Below are 16769 nucleotides of genomic sequence, written 5' to 3' on the forward strand. Positions count from 1 at the left end.
AAGGGTGAAAGAAAAGTTGCTAAAAGGAGATGAACACCCTCAGGATCTCAAGGATATGTTGCAAAAGCTCTCTTTAGGTTGGGAGAGCACAGGAGCAAATCCACGAATCAAAAGTTTCTTTAGAGAAAATCAGGCTGTGACCTGGCTGAAGGGAGAGCAGCCAGTCCCTCTGAGCTCCAGACCTACAGACACTGATTGTTTTTTCACTGAAAATCAGAAACTGAGAATGGCTGACATTAAAACATGGCATTGAATGTCTCCAATGAAGGCAGCAGCAATCAGTGATTTGGACACCAGTCTTATTTTTTGGCTGAGTCTCTGCCAGTATTCAAATACCTTCTCCCCTTGAGCATTTAAAGGAAAAATTAAAACTATTTTGGTGAGGATGAAAGGCAGGAAGTCCTGAGAGAAGGGAAATTGCTTCAAGAGAGAAATTCCTCCTCACCTGTCAAACATTATCTCATACTTGCAAGTCTTTTGGGCTTGCAGCTAAAAGGGTTTTAAGAGGAGCATTGCCTGTGGGGCTAAGTCAGGCTGCTGTACAAGTTGCAAGGAATTTTAAGGAAAAGTGCACTCCTTAAGGGATTACTAGTGCTAAACATGGAAGAAAGGAGGGTTGGGTGGCTAAATAAGAGGGCAGGGTTAGATGGGAATTTGGGAATTGGGAATTCCTCCCTGTGAGGGTGGGCAGGCCCTGGCAGAGGTGCCCAGAGCAGCTGGGGCTGCCCCTGGATCCCTGGCAGTGCCCAAGGCCAGGTTGGACACTGGGGCTGGGAGCACCTGGGACAGTGGGAGGTGTCCCTGCCATGGCAGGGGTGGCACTGGGTGGGATTTAAGGTCCCTCCCAACCCAAACCATCCTGGGATTCTGTGATAAAATGCTCAGCCCCATCCTCCCACCCTCATCCCTCTGCTTTAGTTTTGTTCCAGAAAAGTGCATCACCTGTCTCCCTTGGAAACCCATCCCTATGGCAACATGCAGGAATGTCTCCATGCAGACATGGCACAGCTTTGACAGCCCCTTCTTTTTGTCACACTTCTCATGGCACCGTCCCGAGGCTGTCGGGAGATGATGGGAGCTCGCCTCTCTCAAGACACCACTTGGAAGATTTTCCACTGAGAACTTGTTTTTTGCAGTCTTTCACTCTCCTGGCTCTTGAACTCTCAGTCTGTGTATCACAACTGTGATTTTGTATGAAAAGTGTTGCAAAAAACCCATGTATTTGCCTTTATCAGAAAAAAGCCCTAACCCCAAATGTGATGTTTTTGACAAGACCTACTTTCCATGGAGCCACCCTGCCAAGCACGAGCTGCTTCTGTGCTTTTTCCCAACTCAATCCCACACTGGCTTTTCACTTGTGGGTTTTTTATTTTTTCTCAGATGCTAAGAAAGTTCACCTGCACCTACACTGCCAACACTGTGAATTTCTTGCTACACTCCTCATGGGATTAACATTGTTATCATTTCCCCCACTCTGTTGTGAGTAAATATGCCACCTCTGAGTATATCACAAATTTTCCAATTAAAAACACCCCCTGCACTGCTGGCTGTGGGTGATAAGAGGGCTCCAGGAATTGCACTCAGGAATTCTGATTGAGAAGCATGAAATCCTCCCCAAGGGCATGTTACCAACCACAGCCAGCAGCTCTGGGCTGTGTCCTGAACATCTGCAGGTCCAGAAAGGCTGAGACCCTTTGGAGTGATGCTCACAGTGAAATCTGTCACAGCTGGGCTTTCTTTGCACACAAAAACATGCTAACACAGGCTGCAAGGGTGGTTTTTGTTTAATCCCTACTGCACAGAAATGCATGACTGAAATTTCACATGAGGAAAAAAGGTCAAAAAATAAACTGTGGTTTGTGACAAGCAAGATGCACTTGAAACTTTCATCAAATTGCACAGCCAGAATTGAGCTGATCTTGTCTAGATTTTCAAGGCCACAAGGATTGCTTAGAATTGCACCAAGAACAAGGAACAACTTGGTACCTTGTGCTCACTGTGGAAAATCAGGTGTGGAGGAACAGACACAAATTAAATGGCAAATTCTCACTCTTACAGAGAGCTCAAGGCTCTCTGCTCAGCTGCCCCCTCCTGAGAAGTCCCAGAGGCTCTGGCTGCCCTTGACAAGACCAGGAAAACAAAGGAATGCTGTTTGTACAGCCAAAAACAAGAGGATAGAAAGAAATAGTGAAAGTTATGATTTGGGGCTGTAGTTACAACTGGGATTTTCTCTCACTTAGAAATGAATTTTTTTGGAGATCCTTCCTGGAGGTGAAAGGGCAGAGTGACACTCACACCCAGCTCTTACCCAACTGAGCCATTACATAAACCCAGCTGATACAAGAGATGAAAAGGAAGTCCTGTCATTCTAAGTTGCAGCAGAAAGCATTTCAGCACCAGCCTCTCTGCTGCTGACCTTAAAGGAGAAGGAGCCTGTGGCTGCAGCAGGAATTAACCTCAGAACAACCAAATTTCTATTGCACCTGTGACTGGGAATAGCTTTGCACAGTCATGGCAACAAAAACATTAAAATATTTTCTGCAATTTAATGGAGTTTAAAAAAGATCCCTTCTATTTTGTTTTTGTTTCTTTTGCTTGTCTTCCTGTCAATGCTTGCCAAAAACCATCACGAAACCGCTCTGAGAACACCAATCCACAAAAGTTGCTCATCCTTCCTAGATATCCACATGCAGACACTTCAGGGTCATAATTGGGCAGGAAAAATGTCCTTTTTTTGCTGTAAAAAGCAAAGCAGGGCCCATGATGAGCTGGGAGGCAGGAGTGGCTGGAGGCGTTGGGAGCTGCCTGAAGATCCCAGTCCTGGCTGCTGTCAGGAATGACAGATGGTGTTTGTCAAGAGGATAGAGATTTACCTTCTTACTTTACCATGGAAATATAGCAGCAAGAACACTACCAACATCCACTATTTTATCCAACAGATTTAAGAAATATATCCCACATTAAAAAAAACCAACAAAAAACAACAAAGCCCAACAGGATTCCTGCAGGGAAACAAAGCACCAGATGCAGCTGGAAATCCCAATTAAAAGAAGCAGTTGTGTTTACCAAGAGACAATGTCAGCCATTGCATGTAATTTATTTTCTCATTAAGGAAATGCACTGAGCACATACAGAGATTACATTCAATACAGATTTATCATCACAGAACCATACAAAGATAAAGATACAATCAATACCTGCTTCCTGTAGCAGAAGAGATTGAAGGAACTGCTTCAAGCTGAGAATGAAATGAAAAATACTTACACCAATTTAAATGATTTTTTTATACAAATGAGACACTGGAGTCCAAATTAACATTCTCAGCCAAGATCTGCTGCATTGTTGCAATCTTTATATTTAACAGCTTTATCAGAGTGGTGCCTAGAGACTAAAAATAGACCAAGCTGCCTTGTCTGAGCCCACCTGAACAAAACCCAGGAGAATCCAGCCAGTCTGAAGCCACAACCTACATGAGATGATGGAAGGATCCACACTGGGAAAGAGCACAGACAAACAAGGAGACAGCTCAGCCCCTGTGACAGCTACAAGGCAGGCAAGGGTTACACTCTGCAGGGAGGGCTCACTCATTGACCTTTGCAGCAGCTCTAGAGTTTGCAACCTGAATAAAATTTTGGTCAATGTGAAGAATTCTACTACACACTGCCCCAGAACTGATTTTTCAAAGAATTGTACTGAAAAAAAGTCACAGCACAAAGCTAGAGGAAAAACTACTTTGCCACGTGTTTTGTGAGTTCCATAAATTTCATTACCTAACCTTTTTCCTACGAGGCAACTAAAACTAGAACTGGAAGGACCACCTCTACTTCAGTTACACCAGCTGGACTTTCAGCCAGTCCTGTGCATGTTGTGTGCCAGGGGTTGGACCAGATCATCACAGCTGGACATTAAAATCTACAAATTTCACTCATCTGCTTGCCTGGTGCTCTGAGTTTTGGATCAAAGGAGGTAGTGATGCACAATGCCTTCTACTATGTGACCCCTTCTGGATCATCTACTTGGTAAAACTGCCAGGAATGGGTTTATTAAAAATATTGATTTAGTCCCTCTTTACACCTCCAAAGACTTCCAAGTAATTTCATTCACTTTGTAAAATGAAAAGATAGATAAACCACCTCAACTCCACCACATCACTGAAGGAGGAGACCTGTACAGATATATACACTCTTAATCTCAAAGACTGCAGTTTAGGGCAGTGGAGAATTATTTACATAACTGAAGCCTCAAGAATTATAAACTTAAGTTATAATTTGCCTACAAGACAGGGATTAATCACTTGTTTTTAAAACCAGCAGGAGAGATAGATTGAGCCAATCTTTGGATGGAGTACCAGTTCAAAAACAACTTCCAAACTCTTTTTTTCTTCTTCTTCTGATGCTGTGGCAAAATTCTCAAAGGATCAGAAAAGAGAAGACTGGAAGGTGTTTTTTCCAAGGAAATGCACACACAAGCATAGAGAACCATTGAATGGTTTGGGTTGGAAGGGACCTTAAAGACCATCCAGTTCCAGCCCCCCTGTCAGGAACATATCATATACAACAGAATATACCTCCATACATTATTCTCTTAATCACCTTCTCTTACCAATTTGTATTAATACTAAATCATCTGTATTTCAAGTTTCCTTTTGTCCAGCATGCCAATATGCTCTGAAAGATTAACTTGTTTGCTAGAATTTTCAGTCACTTTGTGCTTGAAAATTTTAGCTTGCTTTTGAATATCTGCCAACAGCAAAAAGCATTTGGCAGCCATTTGCCCTTGACCTCACTACCAGGTTACCTGCAGCCAAGATTTCTCCTTATCCAAATTGCAGGAAAATAAGCAACAGGGCAGCATTCCTTACACAGAGATCAAGACCTATTTAGCAGATGAAACAATTTTTATCTAAACATCTGTCAGGTCTTCCTACAGCTTTTTGCCTAGTGAGATAAACGGTACATGGAGCAACATGATTAGCAAATATTATCACCCCTTGCTAAGAAGGCAGAGTTGTTGCTTGAGGATGCTTTTTGTTTTCATTTTGCCCCTCATGTCAGCTTCAACAAGGGGTGCCAGAGCAGAGTGAGGATGAGGAGGGGGAGGCTGCAGGAGCTGGTGACCCTGGGAGCCAGGCTCCTGGCGTTGCAGTTGTTGGAGTAGCAGCAGTGCACGCTCACCCCGGGCGCCCTCGATCCGTCGCGCCTCGCCCGCTCGCAGAAGGACCTGAACGAGCAGGACTTCATGATGCCACCTGCAACAGAGCCACAGTGAGCCCAGAGGGGCTGCAAACGGCCCCCTGCTCCCACCTGCACCCCCCCAGCACCAGCCTGACCCCCCAGCACTGAGCAACAGCCTCGGGTTTGGCTGCTCCTCACAGGAAAATGAGTACGACCTCAACAAGGCAGCGCACCAACAGCTCCCACTAAAATAACTCTGATTTATCTCAGAGGCAACTGGTGCAGCTAAAATACCTTGGGATGTGCCCAAGTGCAGGGGCTCATTAGCTTCTGTTCCATCCTAATTTCCAGCTAAGTCACACAAGCAAAAAGTGGGCAATAGTTAAAATGCTTCTTTTTAGCTTTCCCACAGAGTGGGTGCAGCTCATTGTGGCACACTGACAAATCATTCCCTGGGGGATTTTGTGACAACAAAACTAGGACTGAGATTCATTAATGGGGTTTATTTTAAGAGGAGACATCTAATTTTGGTTTTCTCCTTAACTTACTCAGCATTCTTCTCTTTCCAACACTGATTATTTCTTTCTTTCTTGTGACAAATGCAACAGGTCTGACACATTTGTGACACTTACTTGCTTGTCCTCTAATGACTGCACAGGCATCTGCATGGCCTGGGCACTGCTGACTTCCTTGTCTGTTGCAGTCATCATCACTAGAACCTACACAGGTGTAACACTGCAGTGCTTCACCTGGGTGGAGGGAGAAGAGACCACTTAGAATTTACGAGAAGTATTTAAAAATATCAATCTTTCTAGTATGGTTTCGAGCACACATTAAAAAATGAAAAAAAAAAAGCTTTGGAAAATCCAAAGAGTCCGCAAATCTTTTCAATGTTTATTTTTTTAGAAATGGGTCAAATATTGATTAAAAAAAAAAAAAATCAATCACAGATTACTTAGTTGTTATAATCTGCACTTAAAATAATACAAGAAACATTTGATGTTCTGTAACTGCATCCATATCTTCTTGTAATGTTTTCAGAGCAGAGCCCAAATGTTGTTTTTTTCCCCCTCCATCATGATCTTTGGTCCACAGTACCATGAGAAAGCACATTGTATACACATAAAATCTTACAATGATCTAATTTTCCTCTTCTCCTGAAGTACCAATTCAGCTGGAAAGCACAGCAATGTATCCTGAGTTGTGCTCTTGTTTAAACACCACAACTATACCTCAATCCTCTTTCTTGCCTCAAACTACATGGCATTTTCAAAGGAAGGCAAGCATGAGCTATGAAGGTATTTCAAACACCACATTTGAAGCTTGCAGAGCAGAAATCCCACCCTTGCTATCAGTGGGGACATTTGAATCTTTACAGAGGTGCAATTCTGTGCTGCTAACCACACACACAAAACGACCTGAAACCAACCCAGCCCAGGAGAGGAGCCCAGAACAGCAAAGAGGCTCAGCCATGCTTGAGGTAGGGAATGCAAATGAAGTAAAAAAAGGAAAGAAAAAGGAGCTGACTTACTTTTGAGGACCAAAAGGGAGCTGACAAGAAGCAGGCTGAAGACTGTCCACATCATGGAGATCCAAGAGATGCACCATTAGGCAAAGAAAGCAGTTTGTTTGCTATTAGAGCCTTAATGCTTCTCCTCCATCCCTAATCCTGTGCAGAGGATAACTTACAGGATAAAGAGGTGTTCAAGAGTGCTACTTATGGAGCCTATTCTGGTTGCACCTCTGATCACACCAACCTCAGCTCCACCAGCCCTGCAGGCAAATTCTTCCAGGAGCAGGAAATTATTCACGTTTCAGTGCCAGACATGCTTAAAAACCATCCTGTCACCACATGGCACAGCCTCTGACTCCTCCAACAGCCTCATTACATTTGCCCATGGGATTTGCTGGATCAGGGTCAGAGCATTAAATATTTTGGAGGATTAAGCCTATGCTTGAGACTTGAGTGGTCCAAATCCAACACATAGACACACACATATATATATATATTTAGAGAGACATTAAGATATAGACCTAGATATGTGCACATAAGCAGCAGACTCTTGTGACCCACAAAGTGCTCCAAGCAGTGACCCATGAAGTGCTTTCTGTGGAGGAATTAATTCCCAAGAGCATCTGGTGCTGAAATAAGCAAGTAGCAAGTGAAGGACACAAAAGAGAAGAGAGCCATACTTATCTTCAACTTTCAACGAAAAAATTTATTTACAATAGAGAATTTCATTTGTGACATGCATTTTCCTTTTTTTTTTTTTTTAGATTTTATTTTACAAATCAGCAAATGCAGATAAAGTTTACATTCCTTAAGGCAAGAGTCCCCATGCAAGTAATACATGTTTATATTAAATCCAAAAGACATCCAACATGGGAACTCATGTACAAAGGGAAGGCTAGGATCAGCAATTTGTATTTTCTTAGAGAACTTGACAATCTCCCTGATACAGGAACTTTGAGATCAACTTGCTATGAATTATACTATGAAAATGCAAACAATAGCAAGAAATTCTGATAGTCATCTTAGTACTGCATACAATTAAATCAACTTTATTTAGAAAGAAAATACAGTAGTGCATACGAAAAAGTGAAAATATAACCTGTCCACATAAATGCATGGACATCAGTGTGCCAATGGTCATATTGCACTCAGTATCGAAGTCCAGAAATTTGGTTAAAAGTTAGCTTTTCCCCATTTTGGCAATCAGTTCATCACAAATCTTTGTTAATTCTTCTATCTCTTTATTCTGGAAAATAAAATATGAAGTATTATGAAAAGGATTGTTGCATTAAGATGAGGAGGGATTTTTAATTTTAACGTTATCTAACTAGTGAGAAAGGTGTGGGAAAATTAACTTTTCTCCAATGCTGAGAACAGGAGATCTGTACATACAGATATATGTGCATATATAGTACAACTAAGTGTTCATATTCATAGTACAGCTACATGCATTCAAACAAATGCTTCCTTTCTTCCAAAAACAGCTCCTCCAGTTTGAATAAATCAAATTTAGCACCAAAGCAGACAGCTTCACAGCAGTCATTCCCAGCACTCCACAACAATACAGAGTGGAAATTTGTTTCTAGGCTGCACTTTTCTATTTTTTTTTTCATTATTTTCACCCTGCCTTGCAGAGCTGCAAGCAAGGACGAGCTGTTCTGTGCCAAAGCAAGCTCCCTTGGCTGAGCTAGAGATATAAATAGGCATTTCCTACAGACACTTTGGAATTAGCATTGGAATTACAGCTAGCACTAAAAAGGGAAACAGAACCTGAGAGAAAAACCTGAGAACTGAAGCAAGCCAAGTCCTGGGCTGCAGAGGTGCACCCTGAGCTCTGCCCAAGGCTGAGCCAGCCCCAGACACTTGGGCTCAGACCAAACCTGGGTCCAGCTGGGGCACACAGGGGTTTTGCCTTAAAATTTGGGGAGTGCCGCTGTCCCCAAGGCCAGTGAGCTGCAGGACAATCCTCAGGCAGAGCTTGGCTCCTGGTTTATTTACCTTTTGTTCCAGTGTTCTCTCCAAGGCATCCACTTTGAGCTGCTCCTTGCGAAGGCTGGCCTGGTACGCTGCCTGCTCCTGCTGGGCCTTGCCTCTCACTTGTGCAATTTCAGCATTGGCTCTGCAAAACACACAGGGTTTGGTCACATCAGGATCTCCACAGGAAAGGGAAGAGGGTGCCCCAGGGTGGACAGCACCTGAACAAATGGGGGGAGAGGGCAGGGCTGCCTTCCACACAACATCCTGGGTATGTTGTGAAAAGCGTTTAGGGACAAGTCTCACAAATCCCTCTCTTGCTCAGCAGGGGCTGCAGAGCCTTTTCTTACTGTCTGTGTTGCTCCCTTTGTGCTTCTCTCAGACACCTCTGCTGAGGTCACAAATATGACTCAGGTGGAAGTGTTTTATGGCAGTTTCCAAACCTAATCTCCAGTTCAGGGGACTGTACTATGAGTCCTGAACATGATCCCCAGAAAGGCTTAACTGGTCATTACGTGGAGATCTAGAAAAAAGGAACTGGCTAATGGCTTCTTTCTTGATCCTCCCATGAAAATACATTAACAAGTATAAAGAAGACATTACCTAAATATAGAAATTTTAAGGGGTTCTGTAGGGTCAGGAGCTGGAAGAAACACAAGCACATTGCAGGAATTCTCATTATTGCATTTCTTTCCACCTCTATCACAGAGCAGCCTGTGCTTTGCATATTGCAGGATCAGTTTGGGATGTGAGGTCCAGCCATGGGAATCTTTCTGCAGCATGAACTCCTGAAAAATGTGTACAGTCCATGCACCAGCCCTGGAAGTGTCCAAGGACAGGGCTTGGAGCAACTTGGTCCAGTGGAAGGTGTCCCTGCCCATGGGAGGGGGTGGAACAAGATGGTTTTAGGATCCCTTCTAACCCAAATCATTCTGTGAATCCATGACTTGATTACCTGTCCAGTTTTTCCTCAGCATGAATTTTGAGTGCCTGGTACCTCTGCTCCTCCTTCTTCACTCGTGACAAATATTCCTGCGCACATTTCTTCAACACTTCTTCATTCTTAAAAGAGAAGATGACATCAAATTTAAACCAAGAGGTTAAAATGCAGGACAGGCACCTGTTTGTGGGAGTCACACACAGCTGTTTGAAGGGCTGCAGTCCAACACTGACACCCCCTGAAAGAGAATATTACACAATGTAAAGAGATTTACAATTTTTCTGTTTGCATTTGATAGCTGGCTGCAATCCTTCACCTGAGGACTATGGTTTGGCATGCAGAACATCAGAATCAGCTGGAAACACCAGTCCTGCCTTCTGCTCAGCAGCACAGCACATTGTGGTCCACAGAACCTGCTCAGCTCTGTTCTTTAAAGGAGATGTTAAGGTGACTGACCTTCCGAAACCCCTCCAGGACTTCTTTCATCTTCTCATATCTCCTGAAAAGATCTGCCAGGGATTTCTCCACTGAGTTCAGATCGGCCAGAGCTTGCTCCTTCTCCACTATGAGCTGCTGAACAGTGTGGTGGGAGACAGATTTCTCTCTCTGCTCATCCTCTGAAAGAAGAGAGGAGTAGAGAAAATAGAGGTTTTCAGCAGGGTAACAGGAGTAAGTCCACTGAGCTCACTATCATCTACAGTTTCTACTGTACTCTGCCCTATTTGTGTATTAGTAAGTTTACAGGATCCAGAAAAGTCAGATTTATATAAAGACACGAGCCTGTTTTGGAAAACAGTTGCTAAATACAGTGATATTTAAATATTTTGATGTTGGGGGAAAATGTGAATGTATCTCTGTACTGATGATTTCTTCACTCTGAACTCGGCTGTTCCCATGAAAAGGCAGGTGTTGGATTTCCCCTGAAGATGCACTAGCTGAAGGAAAGGACATTTATGCACATGCCTAGCACTGGCCACAAGTTATCTGCCACTGTTGATAAATGCCTGTCACCTCCTGGCACCTTCTAATCCTGCACAAACAAGGCACTTTGGTCAGTGCAATTCAATTCTTCCCTTGGAAAAGCAGTGTTTTACCAGCTCTCAGGATTGCTGGAGCAAGCAGCAGAAAGGAAATCTAACATCAGACAGACTTCCTAAGTGTAAAAAAACTGCAAAAAACATCTGCCAAGCTCCTCCTGTGTATAGTTAAATTTGAGCCAGGGGTGGTGGGAAGAACATAACAGGAATACAAATCCATATGGAGGAGGAATTTTCAAGGGAATTGACCTCATAATAAGTTGGAATATCCACGTAACACTGGAAGAAAAGGTCTGGCATTGTCTTCCAAAATGCTGCATTGTTTCCTTCACATCCTAAACTATGATTCTTGTGCCCATGTTTTAAGGGGTACTTTGCATGATACTGAAAGGAAAACCCACCCACAAAACACAACAGTTTTATATTACCATTTTCCTTGGTTTATGACAGAAATTAAAATAAGGTAAAAAGTTCTGTGGGAAAAGCATGGGGCATTTCACAATGTACAACTTTTCATTTGGGCCTTTATATTTGGAAACATAAAGAACTAAACAAGTTTGGTGTTTTTATTTGAATAGAAGATTTCATCTGAATTATTTATAGTGCTGGTCAGCTCCAAAGTGCCAAAGCTGATACTGTCACTTCCCAAACTGAGATTCATCTCTTCCTCTTGCATACTCCATCCAAAAAATAAACATTTTTGTTGGCCTGACCAAGGCTAGAGCAGAGATGATGCCACACTGTGCAGCAGCTCCTGGGCTCCTCTGCTCACCTCTGACAGCACCTGGCTGGGGCAGAGCCTGACCTGAGCTTTTTTTGCTCTGTGTGATACAGAAGATGAAGGTTCTCAGGACCTGCTTGTAACACCTTTATTTTACTGGTGAACAAATGCCTTTGACATGGCAGAGAAGCCCAGTTGTGTAACACAACATCACTTGGATATATTTAACACTTTATTAAAAAGAAGCATTCTTTTCTATTTTGCTTTCTTAGAGACAACCTGTATTCCTCTGCAATGTCAAAATTAATGTGTTCCCAATTAAAACAAACAAAATTGTTGTCTTTTGTTTATTTTTCTAAAGCTCAGAGGCTGTTTCCTTGTGTTCCAGCAATAGATTCGTTTAATTGTGCTGGAGATTACACCCTGCCCAGATAATTCCAAACCCTTTCCTGGCAGTTCTCTGGCAACACTTCTGTCACTGTAACTCCATGGGCAAGAGATCCATTTGCATCCTCATCCAAAATATTGTAATGTACTTAATATCACATCCCTACTTTTTCTGAGACTTTTGTCTGAGGTATTTTAGCCACTTCCTTACTTGGTTCCAGGGTGATCAGGAAGTTAATAATTCATGTCACACTCCCTCACAGCTACTGAGCTCCTCCTCTTCCTCCCTCCCCATCATGGGCCCTTCTCTCTCCTCAGCTGGATCAGCTCCTCCAAAACTCAACCCCCAGCACCATTTAAACTCACTCACGGGAAACCAGGGCAAATGTTACAGAATCCCAGAATGGTTTGGGCTGGAAGGTCCCTTAAAGCTCATTTAGTTCCACTCCCCTGCCATGGGCAGGGACACCTCCCACTGCTCCAGGCTGCTCCAAGGAACGTCCAAGTGATGCTCCCAAACCAAAGTGGTTAAATACAACAAAAGGCAGAAACCTGGCTGGAGGGAGACTAGAGTTTTATGTGATGTTTTCATAGAATCACAGAATGGTTTGGGTTGGAAAGGACCTTCTATTTTCTAAGACTATGATTTAGTTTCAATAAAATGTGCTGGTAATAGTCTGCCAGTCAAATCTTAGACAATTCGCTACACATCCTTAATTCTAAATATGTTTACGAGGTTATGTGATCAAAATATTTGAATTAAATAACTTCCCAGCTGCAACACACCCTGCCCAGGGCTCACCAACAATCACAGCAGTATGCTCAGGACTAACACTACCCAAATTGACAGAATCAGAGCAGCACCACGGCAGATCCGCTTTCAGGCTCAGCTCACTACTACTCACACGACTTAATGGGAATGCAGCAAACAGAGAACAAAAGCAAAAGAAACTAAAGATGCAAAATGCTGGTGTGAAAGTTGGTGTAAAGCTTTACTTACCAGGCTTGCCTGTTTTGTTTTTGCAAGCAAATAGCAAGAAGCAACGAAAACGGAAGCAAAATAGAAAAATCGGGAATTGTTAGGAAAGCAGCAAATAAGTAATGCAACAACCTGTAATGCACAAAGCATAACAACTGTTTGTTTTTCACAAGGAGAATCTCATCAGCTATTCAAATGTAAAGTAATAAAAAAAATCTCATAATGTAAAATCTCATAATGTAAAATCTCATAATGTAAAATCTCATAAATCTCATCATGTATTCAAATGTAAAAATAAGGATACATTTTTAACAGGAAAAAAAAGACCAACAAATCAACATTAGAAAGCTGTCAGTGAAAAGGAATTGGGGTGGGGATTTTGGCTGTGAGCCAGGTGTGTGGAGGGTGCAGGAACATTGGGGTCACCCAGGCTCTGCTCCCTGGCTGTCAGAGCAAACAGCACCAAGCACAAAGCAGCAGCACAGCCTGGAAAGCCTGGTCTGTCCTCTCCCCACTCCTCAGAGTAAACTAAAATGTGTTAGGAGTTGAGGCAAGTGTAAGGAAAAAAAAGGGAAAAAAAGATAAAAGCACAAGTAAAAAGATACACCAAGCGACACTAAACAGGGATCTCCACACTGGCAGCTTGCACAGTGTGGCATGAAGTAATCACAGCAGCTAAGCTGGGTAATTTTGAGTTCCATGTATGTGTGACAGCAAATACTGAACCTTCCACAGCCCTTGGAATCAAAGGCAATTGCTGTTTGCAATGCACATTTTTCAGGGCCTTTAGAAGCAAACATGGGCAGTCATATATTGTTAATATGGGACATTTTCAGTATTCATTATGCACACACCAGCCTACAAAAAGCTCAGCAGGACCTATCAACCTCACTGAATATTCATCAAAGGGATTGGTGAAATTGGTTTATGTGCAGTGCCCTTCTAACAGGGCTGTATAAATAGTTCAGAAGGGTTAAATGATGAACAGAAACAGCACAGGCATTTCTTTTGTTAAGATGCATATTCTGCTTCAGCACTGAGGCATCACTAACAGGTCACTGAAGTACATGCAAATAACAAACACACATTTTTCCTCCACATGTGGCATTCGGATGAGTGAATTCCTTTATCGAAGGGACAGCAATTTACAAGAAATGGCATGACAAAGTGGGACAATTAGATCCAAAATTTACATTAAATGCAGGGAGAAGCCTCACATTTAACGTATTACCATGCTGTAGGATTTGCATACTGCTCTAATGAACACAGAAAGGATGTTTTCTGTGTAGCTGTTGTTGGTTCAGTTCCTTTGCAAATGGACAGCAAATTAAATTACTTATAGCCTTAGCCCTTAAATACTCACCACAGAGCATCTGAGAGGTTCTGATACTCTGAATCTGAAGTTTAAATCATAGTCAATGGCCCAGTACTTACTGAACCTTCACTTCTTTGCAACAAGAGGAAGTGGCAATGGTGGAATGCACCATGTACACCAAGGCTGTGCCTCTGCCCCAGGATTCCTATTCTGTATCTTACTGTTGCACTGCAGTCTCAAAATCTGATTTTTAAAAAAAATCTGTTTCTCAAAAATAGAATGCAAATTTATCTATTGTTTACTGTATGCATAGCTTGGGGAAGAAAGGACAGGTCTTTTGTGTGTCTGTAGGACTGGCCAGGTTCAGAGTGGAAGCCATACCAGGGTATGTAAAACAAAATGAAATAAGTTCTTTGCATACTCTGGTCACTCCTGCTTGAACACTTGCGTGATGACAATGACACACACCATGTCAGAAGGCAGCACACTGGCTCAGTTGTGCATACAAAAGGCAATGGAGGCATAATACCAGAGAGAATAAAGCCTGGCCTCTTATTAGTGTTTTTTATTCCTTATTATATATATTTCATTGATTTATTTATTATAGTTGTCATTCTCACAAAATTTATTTGTAGGTCCATTTTACCCTTCACTTGAAATGAGGCTGGGATGCCTCCCAATGGCCAAGAAATCCAGGAAGGCAGCAAAAGCACCAGGCACTGGTGCTCTTCTGAGCAACTCTGGCCTTGGAGATCCCAAAATTCCACTCAGCCATTTGTGCTAGTGCCTGCTATAGCCAGACTAATAAAAAGAGCTTTGGAAATCTTAGAGGAGGCTTTAAAATCACATCCCAGGGGCAAGACCTCACATGCTGAGGAACCACACAAGCCCTGCAACCTTAGGGTTTGAAGTGCTACTGAGGGTAGAGGTTTTTATCTGTGAGACATGCTGTTAGCAAAGGTGTTTTTTAATTACTGAGAGGCAAAGCTTGTCACAATTTAGACTTGAAAGGAGACCCCTGTGTCAGTAAGTAACTGGGGGGGTGGAGGATTGGGCACTTGTAAAGTCCCAGCTGGGATTGGAGTTAATCTTGGTTTTCGTCTGATCGATGCACTTAGCACAGATAATCCCTGTTGCTGTGAAGAGCTAACTTTGGGATCTGCCTTTAAACAGCTGTGAGCTGATGCCTAAGGGGTTTTTAGGTCACTGAAAGTCTCTCCTGGAGAAACCCATGAATTTGAACCTGTTTCCTATGGGCTCTGCTGCAGAAGGGAAAGCCCTGAGCTTTCTGTGTTACCTGAACTGCCCGGGGGCTGCTGGCTGTGAGACGAGGCCCTGACTTTTCCTTTTCTGGTGTCCTCAGATGCATTCACAATTCCCTGCAGCATCAGCAGATGCAGCCAGCATCAAAATGAAGCCCACAGACTTCAACCAGGGAGCACCTTTCACAGCAGGAACACCTACCTATCATCTGAGCAATCGTCTTCTCATATTCCGAAACTATTTTTCTGTAAGAGGGAAAACAAAAAAAGAAAAACTTTTGGCAAACAACATCATTGCTCATGCTTACTTAGCAAATAACACTATCATAAACTGAACTGTGGTGCTTTTAAGAGATACAGAACCCCAACACATTTTTATATGTTCTTTATTGCCCAAATAACAAATAAAACTGAGAATTTTAACACTGCACCTGATTTTTAACTCTCCATGGGAATCAATAAAGGTGAGGGGAGGAAGAAGAGATTGCTTTGAAACAGATTCTGTTTTTTGAAACATCACCCATCATGATTATAAACATAATCACACTGGCCTAACTCAAGTATTACGAAGACCCTGGTTTTTCCATTGCTTTCTCCCCTCTTCTCCAAATTTGTGTTGGTTTCTTTTTAATATAAACTTCAAGTAAACTTATAATTGGCATCAAGTAAACCTAACAGTAGTGTTGGCTATCATCCAAACTGTATCTCATCTTCTAAATGAATCTTCTCATGACTAAATGATTCACTACCACTTAAAAGAACAAGATCAAATTATTCAACTATGTAGCACAAAATCCATCATGTCCCATTTCCAAAATCTGTTTTTGAAGCAGAGGTGGCAAAATTCTACTTTTAAGACTGTTTTATTTCGTATACTCATGGCAGGCTTTGAATTTCCTTCTTGAAAAGAGGTTAGCCAAAATAAGCAGATTAAATGTGATTTAGAAAGATGATCCATCCCTTCCCAGAGCCAAATAAAGCTAATGAAATGAGACTAGCTTGATCTGTGCTTTGATTCATGAGCCACGCAGGACCGTCTACAAAAAACAAAATTACCCCACACTTCATCAGAAGTGGATATTCCAAACAGCTCACTGGAGTTGGAGTACACCTCTTTTGAAACTCACTTTCACTTGCTCCATTTTCAGAGCTCTGCTGCAGTTGGTGAGGTTACAGAAAGGATGTGGCAATAAAAGTCAGTAAGAAAAGGATAAAACTGCAGAGCTCCCACAAAACTACTACAATAACTCCAGAACTGCCTCAAATCTGAATCACAGACAGAGCCCAGAGCCCTGAGAAGGCCACCTGGCCCTAAAGTCAGCAGCATCTCCCCTGCCCTGGTCCTGCAGAGCACTCAGAGAGCAGGGGCTCTAACTCCAGCACTGGGATTTTTCCTTTCAACCATAAACGATGCTTTGGAGAGCAAAGATAACAGCAAGGATTTTGCCCTAAAAGGAAGGGTTTGGT

At 42.5% G+C, this 16769-nt stretch overlaps 2 protein-coding genes across 5 annotated transcripts in view; both read right to left on the reverse strand.

Moving 5' to 3' along the window:
* Window positions 1-2997: 2997 nt before the first annotated feature.
* Window positions 2998-7319, reverse strand: LYPD5 (LY6/PLAUR domain containing 5). Its single transcript, XM_054636878.2, has 3 exons — window positions 6706-7319; window positions 5807-5923; window positions 2998-5248 (listed from the first exon to the last, which is right to left on the reverse strand). The coding sequence occupies exons 1-3, from the start codon at window positions 6758-6760 to the stop codon at window positions 5046-5048; spliced, it is 375 nt and encodes a 124-aa protein (XP_054492853.1). The 5' UTR covers window positions 6761-7319; the 3' UTR covers window positions 2998-5045.
* A 394-nt stretch (window positions 7320-7713) lies between these two features.
* TACC2 (transforming acidic coiled-coil containing protein 2) overlaps window positions 7714-16769 on the reverse strand; it is a 57385-nt gene continuing 48329 nt past the window's right edge. For all 4 annotated transcript variants that reach the window (XM_054637726.2, XM_077182799.1, XM_054637724.2 and 1 more), the window contains 5 exons: window positions 15505-15548; window positions 10058-10218; window positions 9617-9723; window positions 8686-8806; window positions 7714-7933 (listed from right to left, as the gene is read on the reverse strand). In XM_054637726.2, coding sequence (XP_054493701.2) covers window positions 7868-7933; window positions 8686-8806; window positions 9617-9723; window positions 10058-10218; window positions 15505-15548 — 499 coding nt within the window. In that variant the 3' untranslated portion in view covers window positions 7714-7867. The remainder of the gene's footprint in view (window positions 7934-8685; window positions 8807-9616; window positions 9724-10057; window positions 10219-15504; window positions 15549-16769) is intronic.

The sequence above is a fragment of the Agelaius phoeniceus genome, chromosome 9, assembly GCF_051311805.1.
Source record: "Agelaius phoeniceus isolate bAgePho1 chromosome 9, bAgePho1.hap1, whole genome shotgun sequence".
In the NCBI taxonomy this organism is placed as follows: Eukaryota; Metazoa; Chordata; class Aves; order Passeriformes; family Icteridae; genus Agelaius; species Agelaius phoeniceus.

Coding starts and splice junctions, on each gene's coding strand:
- LYPD5 (XM_054636878.2), bottom strand. CDS start 6,760: ATGATGTGGACAGTCTTCAGCCTGCTTCTTGTCAGCTCCCTTTTGGTC. Junction 5,924..6,705: donor CTCCCTTTTGGTCCTCAAAA/GTAAGTCAGCTC, acceptor CCCTCCACCCAG/GTGAAGCACTGCAGTGTTAC. Junction 5,249..5,806: donor AGTCATTAGAGGACAAGCAA/GTAAGTGTCACA, acceptor GCTCTGTTGCAG/GTGGCATCATGAAGTCCTGC.